The sequence below is a fragment of the Acomys minous genome, assembly GCF_964271855.1.
Source record: "Acomys minous genome assembly, chromosome: 14".
In the NCBI taxonomy this organism is placed as follows: domain Eukaryota; kingdom Metazoa; phylum Chordata; class Mammalia; order Rodentia; family Muridae; genus Acomys; species Acomys minous.
The window spans coordinates 30,704,147-30,724,532 of record NC_140496.1 but is presented as its reverse complement, the minus strand read 5'-3'; the positions used below and the strand labels follow the sequence as shown (position 1 = coordinate 30,724,532).

General features: G+C 50.3%; 1 protein-coding gene across 2 annotated transcripts; it reads right to left on the bottom strand.

Annotated features, from left to right (window-relative positions):
* Positions 1-3,929: 3,929 nt before the first annotated feature.
* Positions 3,930-20,386, bottom strand: SLC38A7 (solute carrier family 38 member 7; the record flags this gene model as incomplete). 2 transcript variants are annotated; one of them, XM_084756180.1, is made up of 11 exons in its annotated part: positions 3,930-5,819; positions 8,936-8,990; positions 10,374-10,573; positions 10,959-11,106; positions 11,598-11,712; positions 11,935-11,992; positions 12,922-13,020; positions 13,844-13,988; positions 14,191-14,389; positions 16,150-16,539; positions 20,158-20,386. In XM_084756180.1, 10 exons carry the CDS (start codon positions 16,417-16,419, stop codon positions 5,717-5,719), a joined length of 1,392 nt encoding a protein of 463 aa, XP_084612306.1. In that variant the 3' UTR covers positions 3,930-5,716. The 2 variants fall into 2 exon arrangements, with proteins under 2 accessions (XP_084612306.1, XP_084612307.1); XM_084756181.1 differs by lacking the exons at positions 14,191-14,389; positions 16,150-16,539; positions 20,158-20,386 and having other exon boundaries at positions 13,774-13,850.

The window sequence follows — 20,386 nt, the reverse complement described above, 5'->3', positions numbered from 1 at the left end:
AAAAAAAAAAAAAGAAGGAATTCCAAGGGAGGGGGGGTTAGTCTGGCCCGAGAGGGGAGGGAGGGGTGGGGGGAAAGCTGGGGGAGGGGAGGGAGGGGGCAACCGCTGTCGGGATGAAATGTATATGTATGTAATATATGAGCACATTGCTCAGCCAGGCCAGGTGCTGTACAATTGCAATCCCAGCACTTGGAACACTGAGGAAGTAGGGCTGCCCTGTCAGGGTCAGCCTGGGCTGCAGTGTAAGACTGTCTCAAAACTCTAAAACCAATCAACAAAAGCCCTTTCGCAGCTGGAGCCTGGTTCCTATCTAGTCACAGTGGTGCTTGAGGCAAAGATGAGGCCAGAGCTAGGGTGGTGGCCTGGGGGCTCACTTCAGCTAGTCAGTCAGTGCCTGTGTCCTCCTGAGAAGAAATTGAGAAACCATATTACACCTCCACAATTAGTCTCTGGAATTGTTTGGTCACTCTGATTTTCACATCAGATTGGAGACTGTGGCTTCTGAGGTGGCTCTGCCCTAGTATGAGGGACTAACTCTAAATACAAATTACAGGGACTCCACTGACTCAGAGACCTGGTGTCTGAGAGGGCTAATGCGCCAACTCCATAGGCAGAAATTATGCAAGAGTGACCTCTATCTGCTGAATTAGAAACTGCAGCTGCCCATTCCTTTCGATGCAAAGGAACACCGAACACAGTATCCATCTTCCAGGTAGATTTCAAATGTCTTCACCTATAAGGTGACACCATTCGCCCCCACCCATACCCCAATAGCTCAGGGAAAGGAGGCTCAGAAAAGTAAATCAATTCCTCGAGTTCTTCTCTTCTTTTTTTCTTTTGTTTTTTTTGTTTGTCTTTTTCCTGACACAAATGTAGCCTTGACTGTCCTGGAGTTACTTTGTAGACCAGACTGGCCTCTTCCCAGAGTGCTGGAATTAAAGATGTGCACTACCACCCTCTGGCTAATTCCGAGTTCTTGCTGGGAAAGGGGCACCTTCAGGAATCAATCCACATCTGACTGAGGCCCAAGACTGCTCCATCCACCAGGTCCTCAGTTGCTCAGTGTTGTCAAGAGCAGAAGCCTTGCCTTGCCTGGACCTCAGACGCGCTAAATCTCAGCCTAGAGACCTCAGGTAGCTTTTCACTTATGACTTGCTTGCATAGTGCAAGGAAGAGCATTTCCTTTCCTTCCGTCCTGTCCCACCCCGCCACCCAGTACTCCCAGCCCTCAAGCCACTGTCCTGATGACTCAGCTTCCCCCAACGAGTTATGCAAATGAGGACAGCGACTAAGGTCCCTTTAGACAAACAGGCTCCTAGCCAGCAGGCGCCTGACCTGGCTGGGGGAGAGGAGCTGAGGGTTCTGAGGTCTGATGTACGTGCCTGAAAGGGGGTTGTGAGTTCCTAGCTTGCCCTATGGGGTCAGAGGTCATTGGGTTGGCTGAGAGTGCTCGCTGGTTCTTGTTGACTTATGTCTGATAAAGAACGCTGTCTGGCTCCATTGACCTGTGACCTGTGCAACGCCAGCTCACTATTTAACTCCTCCTGCTGAGCCTTGTGTACCCAGATGTAGTTGGCGCGATAAGATAAAACATTAGCAAAATGGGAGAGTCCAACGGATGCTGAGCACCTGACTCCTGTAGGTCAGGCACCAGGCTGATGCCTAATCCATGAGAGCTACAATGGAGCTTACAGTCTCTTGGGAAGACATGGCACATTTAAGATAGGGACAATTCCTGGCTGGGGCGTGGGTGTTACATTTCTACCGTCTGTTCCTGAGGAGTATGGCCCCACCCCCAGGCAAGGGGGAGCAAAGGGCCAAAGCTGTTCTGCTTCACTAGCCCACTTGAGGAGCTTCCTCTTTGGAGGTTGAGTTTCCGCCCTCATTTGAGTGTTTTTGGAGCTCAAGGGGGTGGGTACCATGCAAGCACGCTAATCCTAAAGGGGAGCCATAGATGCATCCAGAGTTTTACCTTGGCTGTTCTTCTCCACCCATGCAAGGGTCACCTACACTGACCACTTCGGAGTTTGTTCTTTCCTCCCTTCCTTTTTTCTTTTTCTTTTTGGTTTTTCGAGACAGGGTTTCTCTGTGTAGCCCTGGCTGTCCTGGACTCCCTTTGTAGACCAGGCTGGCCTCGAACCCACAGTGATCCGCCTGCTTCTGCCTCCCAGTGCTAGGATTAAAGGCATGTCCTACCACGCCCGGTGACTCCTTAGTTCTTTAAGCCATGTTTCTCCTACTTCAGGACATCTACAAATACAGTGCTCACTGCTTGGAAAGTTCTTCCCACCTCCCTCTACTTAGCTAATTCCTATAGACCAATCATCACCTCCTCCAGCGAGCCCTCCCAGACTCCTTAGGCAGGATCCTAAGGCCTCGGCTGTAATTCAGAGCCAGATTGTCCCCCAAAGGCCCTCCGGTGCTAAAGACAGAACTCAGATATGAAGAAGAAAGTCTGGTCACAGGAGCATGCCCTTGACAGGCATATCGGGACTTTAGACCTGATTTATTTTTTCAGGCAGGGTTACTCTATGTATTAAGATCTTTTTGCCCCAGGCATCCATATGTGCATGACTGTCCTGTCTTTTTTTGTTTTGTTTTGTTTTTTGTTTTTCGAGACAGGGTCTGTGTTAGCCTTGGCTGTCTTGGACCAGGCTGACCTCGAACTCACAGTGACCCGCCTGCTTCTGTCTCCCGGGTGCTCTCTTTCTTTTTTAGTACTGGGATTAAATGTGTGTGTTACCATGCTGAGGGATTCTATATGAGAACACCACAGAGGTATTTGCATGTGCCACCATGCCTAGCTGACTGTCCTGTCTTTTTTCTTCTTGGCCACTATGATGTCTCCTTAGCCACGTGTGCCTGCCATGACATATTTTGACAACCCAAGCAACAAAGCCAAGTGGTCAAGGGCCAAATCCTATGAAATCCTGAGCCAAAATAAACCCCCTCCCCCTTTCTTTCTTTTTTTTTGTAAGATTCATTTACTTTACACATATATGACTACTCTGTCTACATGTAGGCCTGCAGGCCAGAAGAGGGCATCAGATCCCAGTATAGATGGTTGTGAGCCACCATGTGGTTGCTGGGAATTGAACTCAGGACTGCTGGAAGAGCAGACTGCTGAGCCATCTCTCCAGCCCTCCCTCTTTAAGGTAAGTTGATGGACTTGGGTATTTTGTTCCAGTGACAAAAAGCTTTTACTGCCCAATCCAAACACTCGATTTTCCCTCTTTGGGACTTAACATCTTTCAACCAGATTTCTGTGGCTGCTTGGCATTTACCCTGGGATAAAGCTGAAGTCTGTTTTGCTATCGTCTTGGCATGCTGGGTGCAGTGCCTGACACTACCCAGTCAAGCAGAGCCTGCCTGCCTCTGACAGACCCAGGGATGCTAAGGAGTTTGATGGTTAAGCCAAGATTATAGTCAGGGAAGGATGTGCATCAGAGGGGCTGGCTGAGGACGTGGAGATGCAGGTGACAGAGGGAGAGCATGAGGACAGAAGCAGCATTCAGAAAAGACCCTCTCCAGCCAGTGGGGGCAACCGTGAGGGAAGGAAGCAGGAAAGGGAGGTACCCAGAGCCGTTTGCGGACTCCTGCTTGCAAAGAGAGCCCATTGAAGCTGGGCAGTGGTGGCACACGCCTTTAATCCCAGAATTTAGGAGGCAGAGGCAGGAGGATCTCTGTGGGTTCCAGGCCAGTCTGGTCTACAGAGAGAGTTCCAGGCCAGCTAGAGCTGTTACACAGAGAAACTCTGTCTCGAGAAACAAAACAAAACAAAAGACAAACAAACAAACAAAAAAAGAGTGTCCACTGGTGCCATTCCTGGTTGCAGATAGCCAAGTGCCATTTATAGGTCCCGCCCCAGGCCCCTTCTTGCTGTTTATGGCCTAGACTCTGTCCGAAGCACAAGAAAAATAAGATACAGGTTAGGTTAGCAGTGTTACGTCCCTTTATTGACCATCCTCACATCTCCAAGTGTGCTTGAGTAGAAAAACACTGACAAGAAACTGGGATAGGAAGGGCAAGGGAGAGGGAGGGAAGGGGGTCCTGAGGTCAAGCGGAAGCTGGGTGCTAGCTACCTGTCCCAGCTGTATGTTTGGCCACCCCGGAAAGGCAGCACTTGGAGGCGGAGGAAAACCAGCATAGTGGGAACAGAGAGCAGCGGTACCAGAGATGGGCTGGAAAAGAACCACCCAGCTGGCCTGGATGCTGGGCCTCTGCCTCTTCAATTGGACTGACCTGAGTTGGGCCTGCTGGGGAGGGTCCCTCTCACCTCTAGGATAGGTGTTTTAGATAGAATAAACCAAGTCGATCCAACTCTGTGCCTACTAGGACTTACAAAAGGTAGTTTTTGTAGGCCAAGGTAGTTAAAATAGGAAGTGTCTGGCCTGCCCTCACCTGGGGTAGGTAGGCCTCAGTGGGATTCTCAGGTACTCAGGCCCTGGCCTCACAGATGTGTGGAGCTTGGCAAGCTGATGGGACAGGGTCTGGTGCCACCCCCACCCCCCTAATAACAAAAGCCATCCATGAATAAACAAGAAGAGGAAGGGCAGGGGTGAGGGATAGGAGGGAATACAGGGAAGAGCCAAGGTGGAGACAGGAAGGGAAATGTCCAGGGGCCCCAGTCTAACTTCCTTCTGGGTCCTTGGGCTAGGTTTAGCTGGGGAAGGGAGGACAGGCTAAATAGCGTTGGAACTTCTCTCAAACCTTGGGCAGCCCAGCCAGGAAGGAGAGTCTAAAAGGTCCCAAGCCCCTCCTGTGAGCCACCCCGAACCTCTGAAAAGACAGGCCTATCTGGAGTCGAGAAAAGACAAATACACCCTCTACCCATGCAAAAAGCTAACGGAGGAGCACACACAGCACCGTGGCATGGCAGCCCCTAGCTCCAGAGCCAGGCTGGCACCATCTGTAAACATTAGACTTCGTGATGTCTGGGGACACAGGAGAAGGATACCCAACCTAGACCATTAGGTTTGGACAAAGTCAGGGTAGGAGCTGGGTGAGGTGGCACATGCCTGTAATCCCAGCACTCGGGAGACAGAGGCAGGTGGATCTCTGAGTTCCAGGCCAGCCTGGTCTACAAAGAGTCCAGTCCAGCCAAGAGTGCATAGAGAAACCCCTGTCTTGGAAAAACCAAAATAAAATAAAATAAAATAAAAACAAAGTTAGAGTAGGGGCCCTAAAGGCTTGGGAAGCTACCAGACTCACAGGGAACCCAGAGCGAACGAACATTTAAATGATGTCAGCATCTCCTTTGGAAGTTGCCAGGTCCCAGGAGAAGCCGTCATTGGCTTCTGAGAGACATGGGCAGGCACTAAACCCTGATACTGAGCACAGCCCTCACTTGCTCTGTGGAGGATGTCAGCCCCGCGCATATGCACTTTGTTTCTTCCCAGTGGGAAGTCAGAATGGGCTCTCTTCTGAGACTCACTGACCCTCTCCAGTCACAGGTCCCAAAGGCTTGATGCTTGGGAAAAGGGGGATCTCCTGTGATGTGGGAACCTCCAGCCACCATCCATGACAAGGCCAGAGCTGGGGACCAAAAAAGCAGCTGGGCGGGAGCTGTCCACAGATTTGAGGCTGATTGTCTCATGACTGCTCCTGGAAAGAGGGGTCCAGATTGTCACCTCACCAGCTGGAACAGGACGTAGATTTGGGGTGGCTCCACAGCTCTGAGAGATGGCTCTTGGTCATGTTTTCGGGGAAGCAGCGTTCATGCCAAGAGGTCCACAAAGATGGCATTGGCTGTAGTTTGGCCAAAGATGAAGGCTCCCAGGGTGACCAGAAGGACTCCGTAACTGACCAGTGCCCACCAGCTGTAGGGCAGAGGACAGGAGAAGGTTCCAGTCACGTTTTTCATGTCTCTGTGGACCTGAATCTATAGCAGCCAATATCATCAGTCACCCCACCTCTGTAGGCGAAGCACTCAGGGTTCCCAAGGACTTTTGCATCTGAGGGTATGTGACCCCAGTTTAGGAGATGGACACCTAGGGGGACTAACACTGAAGACAGGGCCATAGGAGACAGCAAGTCCCCCACGGGAAGCTGCTCAGGGGAAAGCAGGGGATGGGGAATGAGATCTGTTTCACTCAAAAAGCAGCAGAAGGCAGGGAGCTGGAGAGATGGCTCGGTGGCTAAGGTCACGTGTTCTCGCACAGGTCCTCAGCAGGCAGCCCACAAGCACCTGTAACTCCAGCTCCAGGGGAACAGGGCACCTGGCCACTGTGTGCGCACACACACACGCGCGTACGCACGCACGCACACACACACACACACACACACACACACACGAAGGGGGGGGCTCGGGGTAGAGAATACTCGAAATAATACAAATAAATAAAAAAGAAGCAATCATGTATAACAAAAACTGCCCGGGGTTATCACTGGCACTGAGATGAAGGGTAATTTTTCTTTTTTCTTTTTTTAGCTTTTCAAGATAAGATTTCTCTGTGTAGCCTTGGCTATCCTGGACTTTCTTGGTAGACCAGGCTGGTCTTGAATTTACAGAGATCTGCCTGTCTCTGCTTCCTGAGTCCTGGGATTAAAGGTGTGAGCCACCATGCCCAGATTTCTTTTTCTTTCTTTCTTTCTTTCTTTTTTTTTGAAACAGCATTTCTCTGTGTAGCCATGGCCATCTTGGACTCACTTTGTAGACCAGGCTGGCCTTGAACTCACAAGATCCACCTGCCTCTGCCTCCTGAGTGCTGGGATTACAGGTGTGCGCCACCACGCCCAGCCAGATTTACTTTCTTAGGATATGTCTGTTTTGAGATTTTATTTTATTTATTTTATTTTTTTTTAATTTTTAATTTTTGAGACAAGGTCTCTCTGTGTTAGCCTTGGCTGTCCTGGAGTCACTTTGTAGACCAGGCTGGCCTCGAATTCACGGCAATCCACTTGCCTCTGCCTCCCGAGTGCTGGGATTACAGGCATGCGCCACCGTGCCCGGCTTGTTTTGAGATTTTATAATAAATAACTTTGTTTTGTGGTTTTAGGCAAGGTCTCACTGTATAATCTTGGCTGGCCTGGCACCCATTACCTTCCTGTCTCAGCCTCCCAAGTAGTGAAATACAAGTATTGTCACGGAATAAAATTCTTTTCTCTTCCTTCCCTCCCATCTCTCTCCCCTTTCTGTCATGGTCAGGATTGAGCCCAGGGCCTTGTATATTGCACTGTCCCATTGAATGACACCCCCAGCCCTGAAATAGTTCTTCTTAGACCACGGGACACCTTTTTCTTTTTCTTTTTTCTTGGTTTTTCGAGACAGGGTCTCTCTATGTAGCCTTGGCTGTCCTGGACTTACTTTGTAGACCAGGCTGGCCTTGAACTCACAGCAATCCACCTGCCTCTGCCTCCCGAGTGTTGGGATTAAAGGGCCACCACGCCTGGCCCTTTTTCAACTATTACTCAGGGAAACACACTTATACAGAAGTGATGTGTTTTTCCTTCACCAGATGACTTCTAGTGGTGTTAAATGTTTGAGTCAAGGTCTCCTTCATCAGTCCAGGCTGGATTTAAACTCGTAATCTTCCCACCTCAATCAACAAAACCACATACAAACCCGTGTCTGTGTACACTGCATAGCTCTCTGTACACACACACACACACACACACACACACACACACACACACACACACTTAAGGTCATAGCCCATAGGGAAAAGAGAGATGTCTGAGGAGATGGGTAAGGTGGGGAACAGGCTGTGAGAGAAGAAACTCACCATTCCTTTTTTGGTTGAGACAAGGTTTCACTGTATAGCCCAGGCTAGCTTGAACTCATGTAGCCCAGGTTGACTTTGTACTCTTGAAATATTCTTGTCCCTGGCTTCTAGGTCCTGGGATACAGATGTGCCTAATCATGGGCATGGGACTCCCACCTTTTCCTTCTAAAGCCTTTCAGTAGTACATAAATTGCTATGAGTAGATCAGGCTACTCACTGCAAAAAATATACATTAGAGCCCCATAATTTGGGGAGCGATACTACGGAACTGAACCCAGGGCTTGACACATGACAAGCCTATGGCTTGCTACTAAGTTACACTATGCACCAAGAACTTTTTATTTGTGTAAGTGTGTCTGTTGAGCGTGTGTGCACATGTGCAAGTGTGTGTACGTGTAGGCCAGAAGGGTACATCAGACCCCTTAGAGCTGGGGTTACAGGCATTTGCGGGAGGCCTGGTTCATTACATGGGGGCTGGGATCTGAACTTGCTGGTCTTTAAGATTGAACAGCAAGCATTCTTAGAGACAAGGTTTCTCTGTGAGCCTTGGCTGCCCTGGATTCACTTTGTAGACCAGGCTGGCCTTGAGCTCACAGAGATCCCCCTGCCTCTGTTTACCAAGTGCTGGGATTACAGGTGTGCGCCACCGTGCCTGGCTTTCCCTCCCTCTTTTTTGAGACCAGGGTCTTGCTATGTAGATCTGGCTGGCTTGGTTCTCACTATGCTGTGTGATGGTTCATGTTCAGTCAATTTGACTGGATTTGGAATGGTCTAGGGTGTGTCCACAAGGGCGTTTCCAGAGAGGTTTAACTGAGGAGGGGAGCCCCACCCTGAATGGGGGCCATGGGTTGAGGTCCCGACTAAATGAGAGAAAATGGAGGTGAGGTGAATGCCACTGTCATCTCTTTGCTCCCTGACTAGGGACGCATGAACAAACACCTCACAGCCCTGCCGTCATGACACACTGTGCCCTCAAACGGTTAGCTGAAAACGCTTCTCTTTTTAGATTGCTTCTGGTAGAAAGTAACTGGCGCAGCATCAGGGGCTTCAGAGCTCTGGCGACCTCACCTCAGGCCCCAAGTGTGGGGGTTGCAGCGTATGCCACAGCCAGGAAAGGCTTACAATTTTAAGTGTGCAGGTCTTTGACCCCTTGCCTATTTTAAGGCCCCCTTTCGTCTCCCCGAAAGGCTGCTGGGCTGGCTCTGCTTTACCTGGCAGCTTTGACCTCCTCCATCTCTGACAGCTTGGCTTGAATGAGGCACAGCCCTAGAAGGAAAGAGGCCACCCTGAGTATGGAGGAGACAGGGGTTCTCTCTCCCCCTCAGCCTAGCTACCCCCTGGCCCAGAGGCAGTGGTGGTGATGGAGAAGAGCCCATTTATTCTCCATTCAGAAACTCAGGTCCTCACCTCCACCACAAACCACTCAGCTGGACACCCGGCCTCTGTTCTCCCAAGACAGGCCAGCAGGTGACAAGGCACCCCATGGGCTGCATTCGGGACTCTGAGCCAAGGGGACTCGCTGAATAGTGACTAGTGCTGGCTCATACCATCTTGCCTACTCCAGAGCAGGCATGGCTCCCTTGCTCCACGTCCAGTGGGAAGGGCTTTGAGGAGGCTCCTGGACAGAAGCAAACTGGGTACAGCACTCAGCCACGCAGGCAAGGCGGATTTCTGGGGATCCACAGCTGAGCCATGTCTACAACTCGGGTCTCATGACTTCACTCTCAAGGTGCCACCACAGGGCTTCCATCCCTCTGGACTGGAATAAACTAGCTGGATCCTGAGTCAAGAGTGCACATACCAGATTGAAGGGTGACTAGAGATCCTGGACTTGGGCCTATGGGGCTTCAAATGGGCTGTCAACAGGTGAGCTTGTTAGCTTCTGGGCAAGTCTGAAAACTCTAGCCCAGTGGTTCTCAACCTTCCTAATGCTGCGACCCTTCAATACAATTTCTTGTGGGTTTTTTTTTTTTCGAGACAGGGTTTCTCTGTGTAGCCTTGGCTGTCCTAGACTCACTTTGTAGACCAGGCGGGCCTCGAACTCACAACGATCCGCCTGCCTCTGCCTCCCGAGTGCTGGGATTACAGGCGTGCGCCACAATGCCCAGCTGTTTTTGGTTTTTCAAGACAGGGTTTCTCTATATAACAGCCTTGGCTGTCCTGGACTTGCTTTGTAGACCAGGCTGGCCTCGAACTCACAGAGATCCGCCTGCCTCTACCCTCTGAGTCCTGGGATTAAAGGCGTGCGCCACCACGCCTGGCCCACAATTTCCTGTGTTATGGTGACCCCCTCCACCCATAAAATTATTTTTGTTGCTTCTTCCTAACTGTAATTTTGCTACTGTTACGAATCATGATACAAATATCTGATATGCAGGACATCTCATGGGCAACCCGTGTGAAAGGGTTGGTGGGCCCCCAGGTTGAGAACCGCGACTCTAGCCTTGCATCTCATAAGTAAAACAGATCACAACCTTCTCCCCTGGACTCAACGCTGACATGGCAGTATGTAGTTGAGCCATGCCAGTGAGCAACAGAGACTGGTGGTTACTCTTGCCAGCAGGTTTTGAGTCACTAGCTGAGGCTGGGGAGGTCCTGCTGTGGGGTGGAGATGGGGGTGCCTCGGGGGGGAGGGGGGTGTATGTGCACCTGGGAAGATGAAGATGAAGCAGGCTGCCAGGCCTCCGATGACCGAGATGACCTTGCCGATGTCAGGGATGAACAGTGCCAGCAGCAGGGTGAGCAGGAACCACACCAGTGTCTGCAGGATGCGCCGCCGCCGCTCCCGCCCCACGTCCTCCTCCACGGGCATCCCCTTGTAGCGCAGCCACAGGCCTTCCACCACAGCCCTGCTCACATGAGGAGAGGCACAGGATGCTCTTGGCTAGTGCATGGGGGCAAGATTCCCGAGCCTGGGTCCTTATCTGTGACCAGCGCTGTCCCTGGTCGCTATGGGCCTTGGCTCTTCATGGACACCATTATTCCCTTTATAAAGGAATAGTTTGGGGGTGTCCAAAAAGCTGGTTGGGTCCATATAAAAGCTCAGAAAAGGATCTGGACTGGAGAGCCTCACAGGGCTCACAGAATGTTCTGGAGCCAATAGACCCTGCGTGGAGTACTGGGAAAGGCCTCCTAGACAGAGATCCTTTCTGTGGGTTTCTAAATAGGTTCCACATAAGGCCACGGATTGTACTGGCTCCCAGGGGCTCTGGGCAGGGTGGGGAAGGGGCTCACCGCCCACAGAAGTGCAAGATGGGGTAGGAGGTGAGCACACTCAGGATGATGAAGGCCCGGGCAACGGCCACAGCCACATCCTCGGAGGGGTAGGACCGGAGCACATCAGGATCCACTGCAGCTCCGAAAGTCAAGAAGCCACAGATGCCTATGGGCAAGGACAAGGGGCGAGGTCAGGCAGTCCTTGGGGGGTAAGGAGTGGACTGTCTACTCCTGCTAGAAGCAACATCATTCAGAAAGCTTGTAGCAGCTTGGGAGGTGAGCCTCAGAAAGCAGTAAGCAAGGGCAGATGCCTCACTCCCTACCCTCTGACGCCCCTTGCTGGAGCCCACCAGCCCACACACTCCTGCTTTTCTGCACTGGTCTCCTAACTTGTTTTTTTTTTTCTCCCGAGACAGGGTTTCTCTGTGTAGCCTTGGCTGTCCTGGACTCACTTTGTAGACCAGGCTGGCCTCGAACTCACAGCGATCTGCCTGCCTCTGCCTCCCAAGTGCTGGGACTAAAGGTCAAGTCCATGTCGAGAGAAGTGCTCTCTGGGTTAAGGATGCAGAGCATTCCTAGGAATGCTGGACTAGAAACCTTGGAGACCTGAAGGACTGGGAGCACTCCAAGCCTGGCCTCTGGAGGGGGAGCACTCACCTGTGCCCATGTAGACAGCCAGTGCTATGACCATGGCAGCTGTCACCACTCCACCCCAGGTCTTCACTTCCGGCTGCCGCATGCTGTTGAAGACGGGTACGCTGCTCACGTGGCACTGTCCAGGTGAAGTACGTATGATCACAGTGGGGAAGTGGCCTCACCCTCAGGTTTTACAGGGAGGTACCTTGGGGGCAAAGGTCCCAGGGATAAGGGGCAAGCCCAGGGCCCTTGGTTCATCTACTCTTCTGGGAATTCCACCATCCTATCTATAATCTGGGGGTCCGTCCCAGTGTGGGGGAGTGAGCTGATGGGACAGCAGGGACCCTGATGCTGGCACCTGAAATCCGAAGCAGATGGTGGGCATGGCATTGAACACGGCCATCCAGGAAGCTGGTCTGTGGGCAAACACAATGTGAACCGGCTTGTGAATCCCACAGCACCGCCAACTGTCCCCACCGCCCTCTTCATCCGTCCATCAACCGCCAACAACCAGCATTCTACACGTGGGCTCAGGACACGGGCTCCGAAAGGTCATCCTAGGACCTGAGTCCAGATTTCCTGCCCCCTGAGACTTTGCTTTTCTGAGTTGTTTCTTTAAAAGGGAGACTGAACAGCCTGCTGTACTCAGTGAGTCCCAGGACAGTCAAGGCTACACAGAGAAACCCTGTCTCTAAAAAAAAAAAAAAAAAGAGGAAAGCTAGGTGTGGTGGTGTGTATCTGTGACTCCAGCACCTGGGATGGTAGAGGCAGGAGGGTCAGGGGTTCAAGGCCAGCCTACATAGTGAGTTTAAGCCCAGCCTGGGCTACATGACACCCAGCCTGACAAATCCGAAAAGAGTAATTGGAAAAATGTATAATGTTCCCCCTGGTAGTCTCCCCAAGCTGGGACCTTGCAGAGCACTGTGGCACCTGTGAGATGTAAGTGACTGAGTCTCCACCTGCCCCAGACTATCAGTCTTCCTTCCAGGTTTTAAAAAAAAAAGGGGGGGGGGGTGGCTGGAGAGATGGCTCAGTGGTTAAGAGCGCCGCCTGCTCTTCCAAAGGTCCTGAGTTCAATTTCGAGCAACCACATGGTGGCTTACAACCATCTGTAATGTAATATGGCGCCCTCTTCTGGCTTGCAGGAGTACAGGCAAGCAGAGCACTGTATACATAATAATAAATAAATAAATCTTAAAAAAAAAAAAAAAAGCACAGGCTTTCTCACCTCTTTCCTACCACTGGTGAGTCAGTGTCAATGAGCTAAGGAGCCTCAGGAAGGGCACCTGTGTGGTCCTTACATGCCTAGCTTCCACCCATGTGTTTCCCACAGACCCTCACCTACCTGGTCAAGATGTCCCCTGGGCGCGTCTCTTTATCTGGCCAGATGTACTTGATGATTATAATGGCAGTGACGTACCAGGTACCCACAACGCTCAGGAAGCTGCCAAGGAGGAGAGACTGACTTCCTACTCCCAGTCCCAGCCCTGCTTGTCCCAAGGCCATGCCCGGAAGTGCCCAGCCTTGTGCTAGGGACCAAACTGCAGCAAAGAATGATTGCAGAAAACTAAGCTTCAGATCTGGCACGGGGAGGACGGAGCCCGTCAGCATTTCAGCCACGAGGAAGTGCGCTAGCTCAGAGACTACATCCAGGAACTTGGGCTCCAAGGCACATGGCTCCAAGCCCAGCCTGAGCAGCCCAGGTGTGGCAAGGGTTCACAGCTGGCCACCCCGTGTGGCTGTCCTCTGAGAACTGAGAGATTCTGGGGCAAAGGGGAAGAGTGCAGATAGTGGAGTGCTAACATTTAAGGAAACCTCACAGACGGCCAAGCGTGAAACAGCCCCAACCCCCACAGCCTCTCAGATAACGGGGCTAGGGAGCCAGTCTTTTGCCTTTCTCTGAGTTCTAACAAACAAACAAAAAACCAAAAAATCCTACCCATTAAGATCACCCGCTTCCAGCTTCCAGAAAATCCAACGCTCAGGCCAGCACCTGCCTTTACACTGCCAGGCAACCTTTTCTTTGACAAGGGCATTTAGGTCGCAACCTTTCAGGGGTTCAAAGGGCCACTATATTCCTTGATCTAAATAGAAAAGCCAAGTCCTGGGCCTAGGATCCTGCCAGCTCCAGTCTGCCCCCTGGCTTGCCAATTCTTGCTCCCCAAGGAAGATGCCATGGAGGAGAGGGGCTCCCCACCAGAAATGGCTCTCCAGGTGCCTTTGATCAGAGTCTCTGTCTGGCCCAGGCTGGGTTGGGACCTCCGAACCTGGCATATTTCTGGAAGCCGATCTCCCTGGGGATGGACAGGGGCAGGATGAAGAGGAAGGCAGTAAGGCTGATGGTGAACTTGCGGTCTGTGTACCAGGGCCCACCACTGGCCCCTTCAGGCTCCTTTGCCATCACAGCTACAACTGCACAGGGGAAAAAAAGGAGGGAAATGTCATCCCAGGCCAATCAGGGTGTGGCCCTCCTGCTTCACCAGGATGTCCATCTAAGAAGCAGGATTTGCAGAGAGGGCGAGGCCTAGTGTGTAGCACTCTTTCCCCTCTAGCCCAGGACCCTCAGGCCAAGGGGAAAGAGATAAGGAGGGCACTGGGGGTGGGGCCATCTCACTTTTGTCCTGCTGGTCCCCAATGATGATGAGAAAGGCGATGCAGGTTCCAAAGGTGTAGACTGCGATGGCTACCTCACACAGCACGCCGGTCAGCTTGCCACACACGGCCCATACCACCTCCTGGTAGGTCCTCTCATTGCTGGCCTGGGAGCAGTAGGCCAGAATGACAAGGCCACTAATGATGAAAACCAGCATGCCCTGTAAGCAGAACACATGGGGGTGAGGGTGGGGTAGGGTGAGAGGGTGGGCAAGGAAGGCTGAGTTCACTGCTGGCACTTCCCACACCAGTGTCCAAAGCAGGTCTGCAAATGGGTCTTATCTTGCAGAACATTTTTAACAGACTACTAGAGGTTGCCAAGTTCAAATAGTCTTTTATTTATTTGTTTGTTTATTTTCGAGACAGAGTTTCTCTGTGTAGCCTTGGCTGTCCTGGACTTGCTTTGTAGACCAGGCTGGCCTTGAACTCACAGCGATCTTCCTGCCTCGGCCATGAATTTGTCTTTTTAAAAGAATGAATTTCAGGTGCTAGAGAGATGGCTCAGTGGTTAAGGGCACTGGCTGCTCTTTCAGAGGACCTGGGGTCAATTCCCACACGGGGGTTCACAAACATCCATAACACTGGTTTTCTGGGGATCTGAAACCCTCTTTTAGCCTCGACTGGCCCTGCATGCATGTGGTGCAAATTCATGCATGCAAGCAAAACGCTTAGACACATAAAATAACTAAAAAATCAAATAAAAACAAAACAAAACAAAACAAAACAAAAAACAAAAAATGAGTTTCATTAGAAATTTTAAACACCCACACAAACTACAATAGGGTGGACCCCAAACAGCTTCAAATTCAGCAAGCTATGATTTTTTTTTCTTTCTTTTAACCCCATCCCTGCCCCTTTGTCTATTGAGAAAAAGTCTCACTTGGTAGCCCAGGTTGGATTATAATTTACTATGTGGTACAAGCTGGCCTTGAACTCACGAAGGCCCTTCTGCCTCAACCCTTTGAGCGCTGGGAGTACAGACACGCATCACTATTACATAGCTCTTGTGGCAGATTCCCTCCTCCCCTATGTTATTACCTTTCCATTGTATTTTGAAGCCAGTGCAAACAATCTTTTAATTTTTTTTAGTGAACATTTCAATATTCTAAAACATAAGGGTCTTTTTTAAAATTTAAACATAACCACAAAAATCAATATATAATACCTAAAATCTTCAGTACGCAGGGGCTGGGGAGTGTAGCTCAGTTGGTAGAGCAGCACTCCACTAGCACGCATGAGACTGTCCCTCAGCACTGCGTAAAGCCGAGTGCGGTGGCGCTTATCAGTAGTCCTAGCACTCAGGATATGAAAGCAGGAAGATCTGAGATTAAAGGTCATCCTTGGCTACATAGAAAATTCAAGGTCAGCCTTTGCTACCTCAGCTCAGAGGCTGGAGAGGTAGCTTTTCCAAAGGTCCTCAGTTCAATTCCCAGCAACCACATGGTGGCTCACAACCATTTACAATGATATCTGGTGCCCTCTCTGGTGTGGCAGGTGTACATGCAAACAGAACACTGTATACATAGTAATAAATAAATAAATCTTAAAAAAAAAAAAAAGCTCGTTTCAAAAACCAAACCCCTTAGATATGCAAATGATATTAAAACTTCTCTGACTGTTGGGAAGATTTTCAAAATCTTTATTTTATTATTTTATTTTTTTTATTTTCAAAATCTTAAGAGGTCTTAGCATGAGGAGTTCTGATACCTGAGTTAGACTTCATTCTCAGCCCCTCTTCTTCCCTTCTCTTTTCTCTTTTCATATTCCTCTACTGGTTTTGAGTGGTAGTTTAAAAGAAAGTTCTGGAATCGACTGGTAATGTCTATCACTTATAAGGGGAGGAAGAGTGACAGCATATGTCCTCTCTGATTCAAAGCCCTCCCCTGCAAATCAAAGAGCCATGGGCTGCCAGTGCACTCACCATCTGCAGGGCGATGCCAGATGCCACGCCCCCAGCAGTGCTGAAGGCTGCTGGGAAGTTGAGCAGACCTGCACCCAGGCAGGCATTGACGACGATGAAGACGGCTCCAAGAGTAGAAGTGGTGCCGCTGTCTGGGTCTCCAGGAGGTGTGTCCCCTTCACTCTTGGGCACCACATCCACACAGGGACTTTGGAGCAAACGGGCCCGCTCCCCAGCATCAGTGCTGGAGCCCCACTCGCTGTAGTCACTGTTGATGCTGACTTGGGCCATGGCCCAAGACTTCTTTTCTTCCGAAAGCTGTTGGGTTCTACCTCACGGCCACATTCCTGGGGTAGCTGAGAGACGATCTGCCCCTTCAGGGTTGCTAGGCTGGGGGAAACTCTTGTCAACCTAGGTAAGACAAAGACAGATATTATGTTTATCCTGAAACAGTGAATCTGGGGCACAAAGAGGTAAAGAGACTTCACATGGCTAGTTTAAGTACCAGACACTAATCGACTGAGAGGCAGGAGTGCCACGTGGCTAAGATGCAGGGCTGCTGTGTTCAGAACACTGCACTGAGGTCACACACAGTGTGAGTGGCTAACACAGAAAACATGCCGTCTACCCATCTGCCTTGTTTCACTCTTATAGGCCCGACAGGTAAAAATAAACTAAGACCGTAATCATAAAAGAGTGGATGGCTGGGGATACAGCTCAGCGACAGGGGACTTGTCTACTTAAGCGCAGCCAGCACTGCTAAGAGAGTAAAAGGCACAGAAGAGTCCTAGTACAAAAATGTCAGCACCTGGAGAGGCCCCGGGGGACAGGTGTGTCACGGACACGTCAGAGATCCTCTGATCTTGTGGCAGCCTTGAGATCAGAAGGTTCAGCGAAATTAAAGGACAGGCCATAAGCAAGCTGCAACACAGTCTGGGCCTAGATCCACCCGGCTGCCAGGTTGTCTGTCCCCACAGGAGCTGCTATGAGGAACGACGGATGTTTCAATGCATTTCGACCCACCACGCTTCCTGTCAACCCAGACATCAAACTGCGTGGCTTTCAACGCCTTCCAAAATTCAGGTCAACACTCTTTTCCCACCTGGCATCTCCTGCCACATCAGTCCTCAGGAAAACATTTTTTCCCCCCCCAGACAGGGCTTTTCTGTGTAACAGTTCTAGACGTCCTGAAACTTGCTCTGTAGACCAGGCTGGCCTCAAACTCAAAGAGATCTGCCTGGATCTGCCTCCCAAGTGCTGGTATTAAAGGCGTGCGCTACCACTACCCAGCTAGGAAAACTTTTTAAAATAAAAATAAAATAATAAAGACAAGGTCTCTGTATGTAGTCTTGGCTGTCCTTGAAGTCACAGAAGCCCTTCTTTCTGCCTTTGCCTGAGTGCTGAGATTAAAGGATTGTGCCACCACACCCAGCAGGAAAAAATTTTTATTTTCTTTTGAGACAGGGTTTCTCTGTGTTACCCTGGCTGTCCTGGACTGACTTTGTAGACCAGGCTGGCCTCAAACTCACAGAAATCCACCTGCCTCTGCCACCTAAGTGCTGGGATTAAAGGTGTGAGCCACTACTGCCCAGCAGGAAAAATAATTTTTTACTATTTATTTATTTTTAAGATTTATTTATTACGTATACAGTGCACATTAGATCACATTATAGATGGTTGTCAGCCACCATGTGGTTGCTGGGAATTGAACTCATGACCTCTGGAAGAGCAGTCAGTGCTCTTAACCGCTGAGCCATCTCTCCAGCCCCAGGAAAAGAACTTTTAAACTTATATTTCTTTGTTTTATGAATGTGTGTGCTTTTGTGTGAAGGTCAGAAGGCAATTCTGGGAATCAGTTCTCTCCTTTCACAATGTGGGGTTAGGGGACTGACTCAGGCCACGCAGCTTAGCAGCCCGAACTATCTCATTGGCCTGAAAATAATTCTTTTTTGTTTGTTTGAGACAGGGTCTCTCTGTGTAGCCTTGGCTGTCTGTCTTAGACTCACTTTGTAGATCAGGCTGGCCTCAAACTCACAGTGATCTGCCTGCTTCTGCCTCCCGAGTGCTGGGATTATAAAGGTGTGCACCACCACATGGGGCCTGAATGATGTTTCTTTCTTTTTTTTTTTTTCCGAGACAAGGTTTCTCTGTGTAGCCTTGCCTGTCCTGGACTCACTTTGTAGACCAGGCTGGCTGAATGATGTTTCTTAAAGAGCCAAATCTAAGGCCACACCAAGAATAGCCCTAAGGAGCGCACTGTGGCTCATGCCTGTAATATCAGCACTTGGGCTATCAGTACTGAGGCAGGAGGACTGTTGTTGAGTCTAATGTCCGCTTGGAACACACAGCTAGTACTGAACTATATAGTATAACCCTGTCTCCAAAAACAGAACTTACACACACACACACACACACACACACACACACACACACACACACGATGGGACAAGCAGTGCTCTCCTCTTAGACTCAGAGGGCTGAAAGCTAACATCTCCACTTCCTAACTCAGGGCCTTGGGTAAGGCCCTCTAAGTGCTTTCATGGTCCCTGAAGAGTATGCTGATGCTAGTCAGCACTAGGTGGGGGTGGAGCCTTCGCTCACCACAACTGAGGCTTAGGAGAGACAATCCCCAACAACCTCCACTCTGGGGCTCCTAAGATGGCTGAATAGGTAAAGTACTTGCAATTAAGACTTCACTTTAGCCGGGCAGGGATAGCGCATGCCTTTAATCCCAGCACTCAGGAGGCAGGGGGATCACTGAGTTCGAGGTCAGCCTGGTCAACAAAGCGAGTCCAGGACAGCCAAGGCCATTACACAGAGAAACTCTGTCTCAAAAAAATTGAAACAAACAAACAAACAAAAACCCTTCATTTTAACCCCTGGGACTCATGTGGTGGAGAGAAAAAATGTACTCCTACATGTTACTCTCTGACCTCAACACAGGAACCATGGCATGTTTATTCATTTATATACTCGTTATTTGTAATTTTAAAAATCCCATTACCGGGCTGGAGAGATGGCTCAGAGGTTAAGGGCACTGACTGCTCTTCCAGAGGTCCTGAGTTCAGTTCCCAGAAACCACATGGTGGCTCACAACTATCTGTAATGTGATCTGATGCCCTCTACTGGCCTGCAGGTGTATGTGCAGGCAGAACACTGCATACATAATAATAAATAAATAAATCTTTTTTAAAAAAAATCACATTTCCGCCAGGCGTGGTGGCACACGCCATTAATGCCAGCACTTGGGAGGCAGAGGCAGGCGGATCGCTGTGAGTTCGAGGCCAGCTGGTCTACAAAGTGAGTCTAGGACAGGCAAGACTATACAGAAAAACCCTGTCTCAAAAAACAAAACAAAAATCCCATTTCCTTCCCCCAAAGGCAATTCTTTAGCCGCAACCACTGTCCATCCCATCCCACTAGTGTATGAGTGTGGGTGTCTAGGCCCTCGGGGGCACTTCCCAGGTGTACCTTCTGATGATGGACAAAGCTGGGGACATTATCCCAAAAAGGAAAAAACAAAAACAAACAAACAACAACAACAACAACAACAACAAACCGTGAAGGTGCTCTGGGACATCTGCCATCACGTAACTAAGGGACACACACAGTCCTGGTCCACACACCTCTGCCGGGGCCGGAATCAGAAACACCAGTCTAGCCGCAGACTCTTTCCTCTTACGCAACCTCCGCACCCCCTCCGCCAGCAACTCAGCAAAATGTTACAGTGGTGAGTAGGGAAGGCAGTCTGGGGAGTTCCCAGGTCCAGGCATAGCTCCAGAGAGTTCTAAGGCCATCCAGTCCATATTGCTCACGCCAGAGAACTGGACGTCAAGGTCACATGACCCTAAGTCTCTGTAGGAAGCAGGATTCCCTTTAAGCGCCCTTGCCCCAGTCCTGGGCCATCCGCCCAGGCCCTCGGACAACCACACCAAAAGCTCAGGTTGAGTGATCTCATCCCCTGGACCATTCACTAACCCGGCAGCTCACCCCTACCCCAATTACTCAGCCCCACTGCTTGAAACTTACCTGCTATCCTAGAAGAGGGCTGTTTCCTTTGCCTAAAGGGATGGGATCCGAGTCTCCTCACATCCCTTTTTGGCCTCAAGTTCTTCTCGAGGCTTTACCTAAAATCTTCAGTCAGTAGAGAAAAGAGTCTGGCCTTTGCGACTGGCTACGAGTATGGAGGTGGTGGTGGTGGTGTTACCCCGAGTAGTTATGAATAACCCAGGGTGCCAGATCAGACAGGGAAAACGCC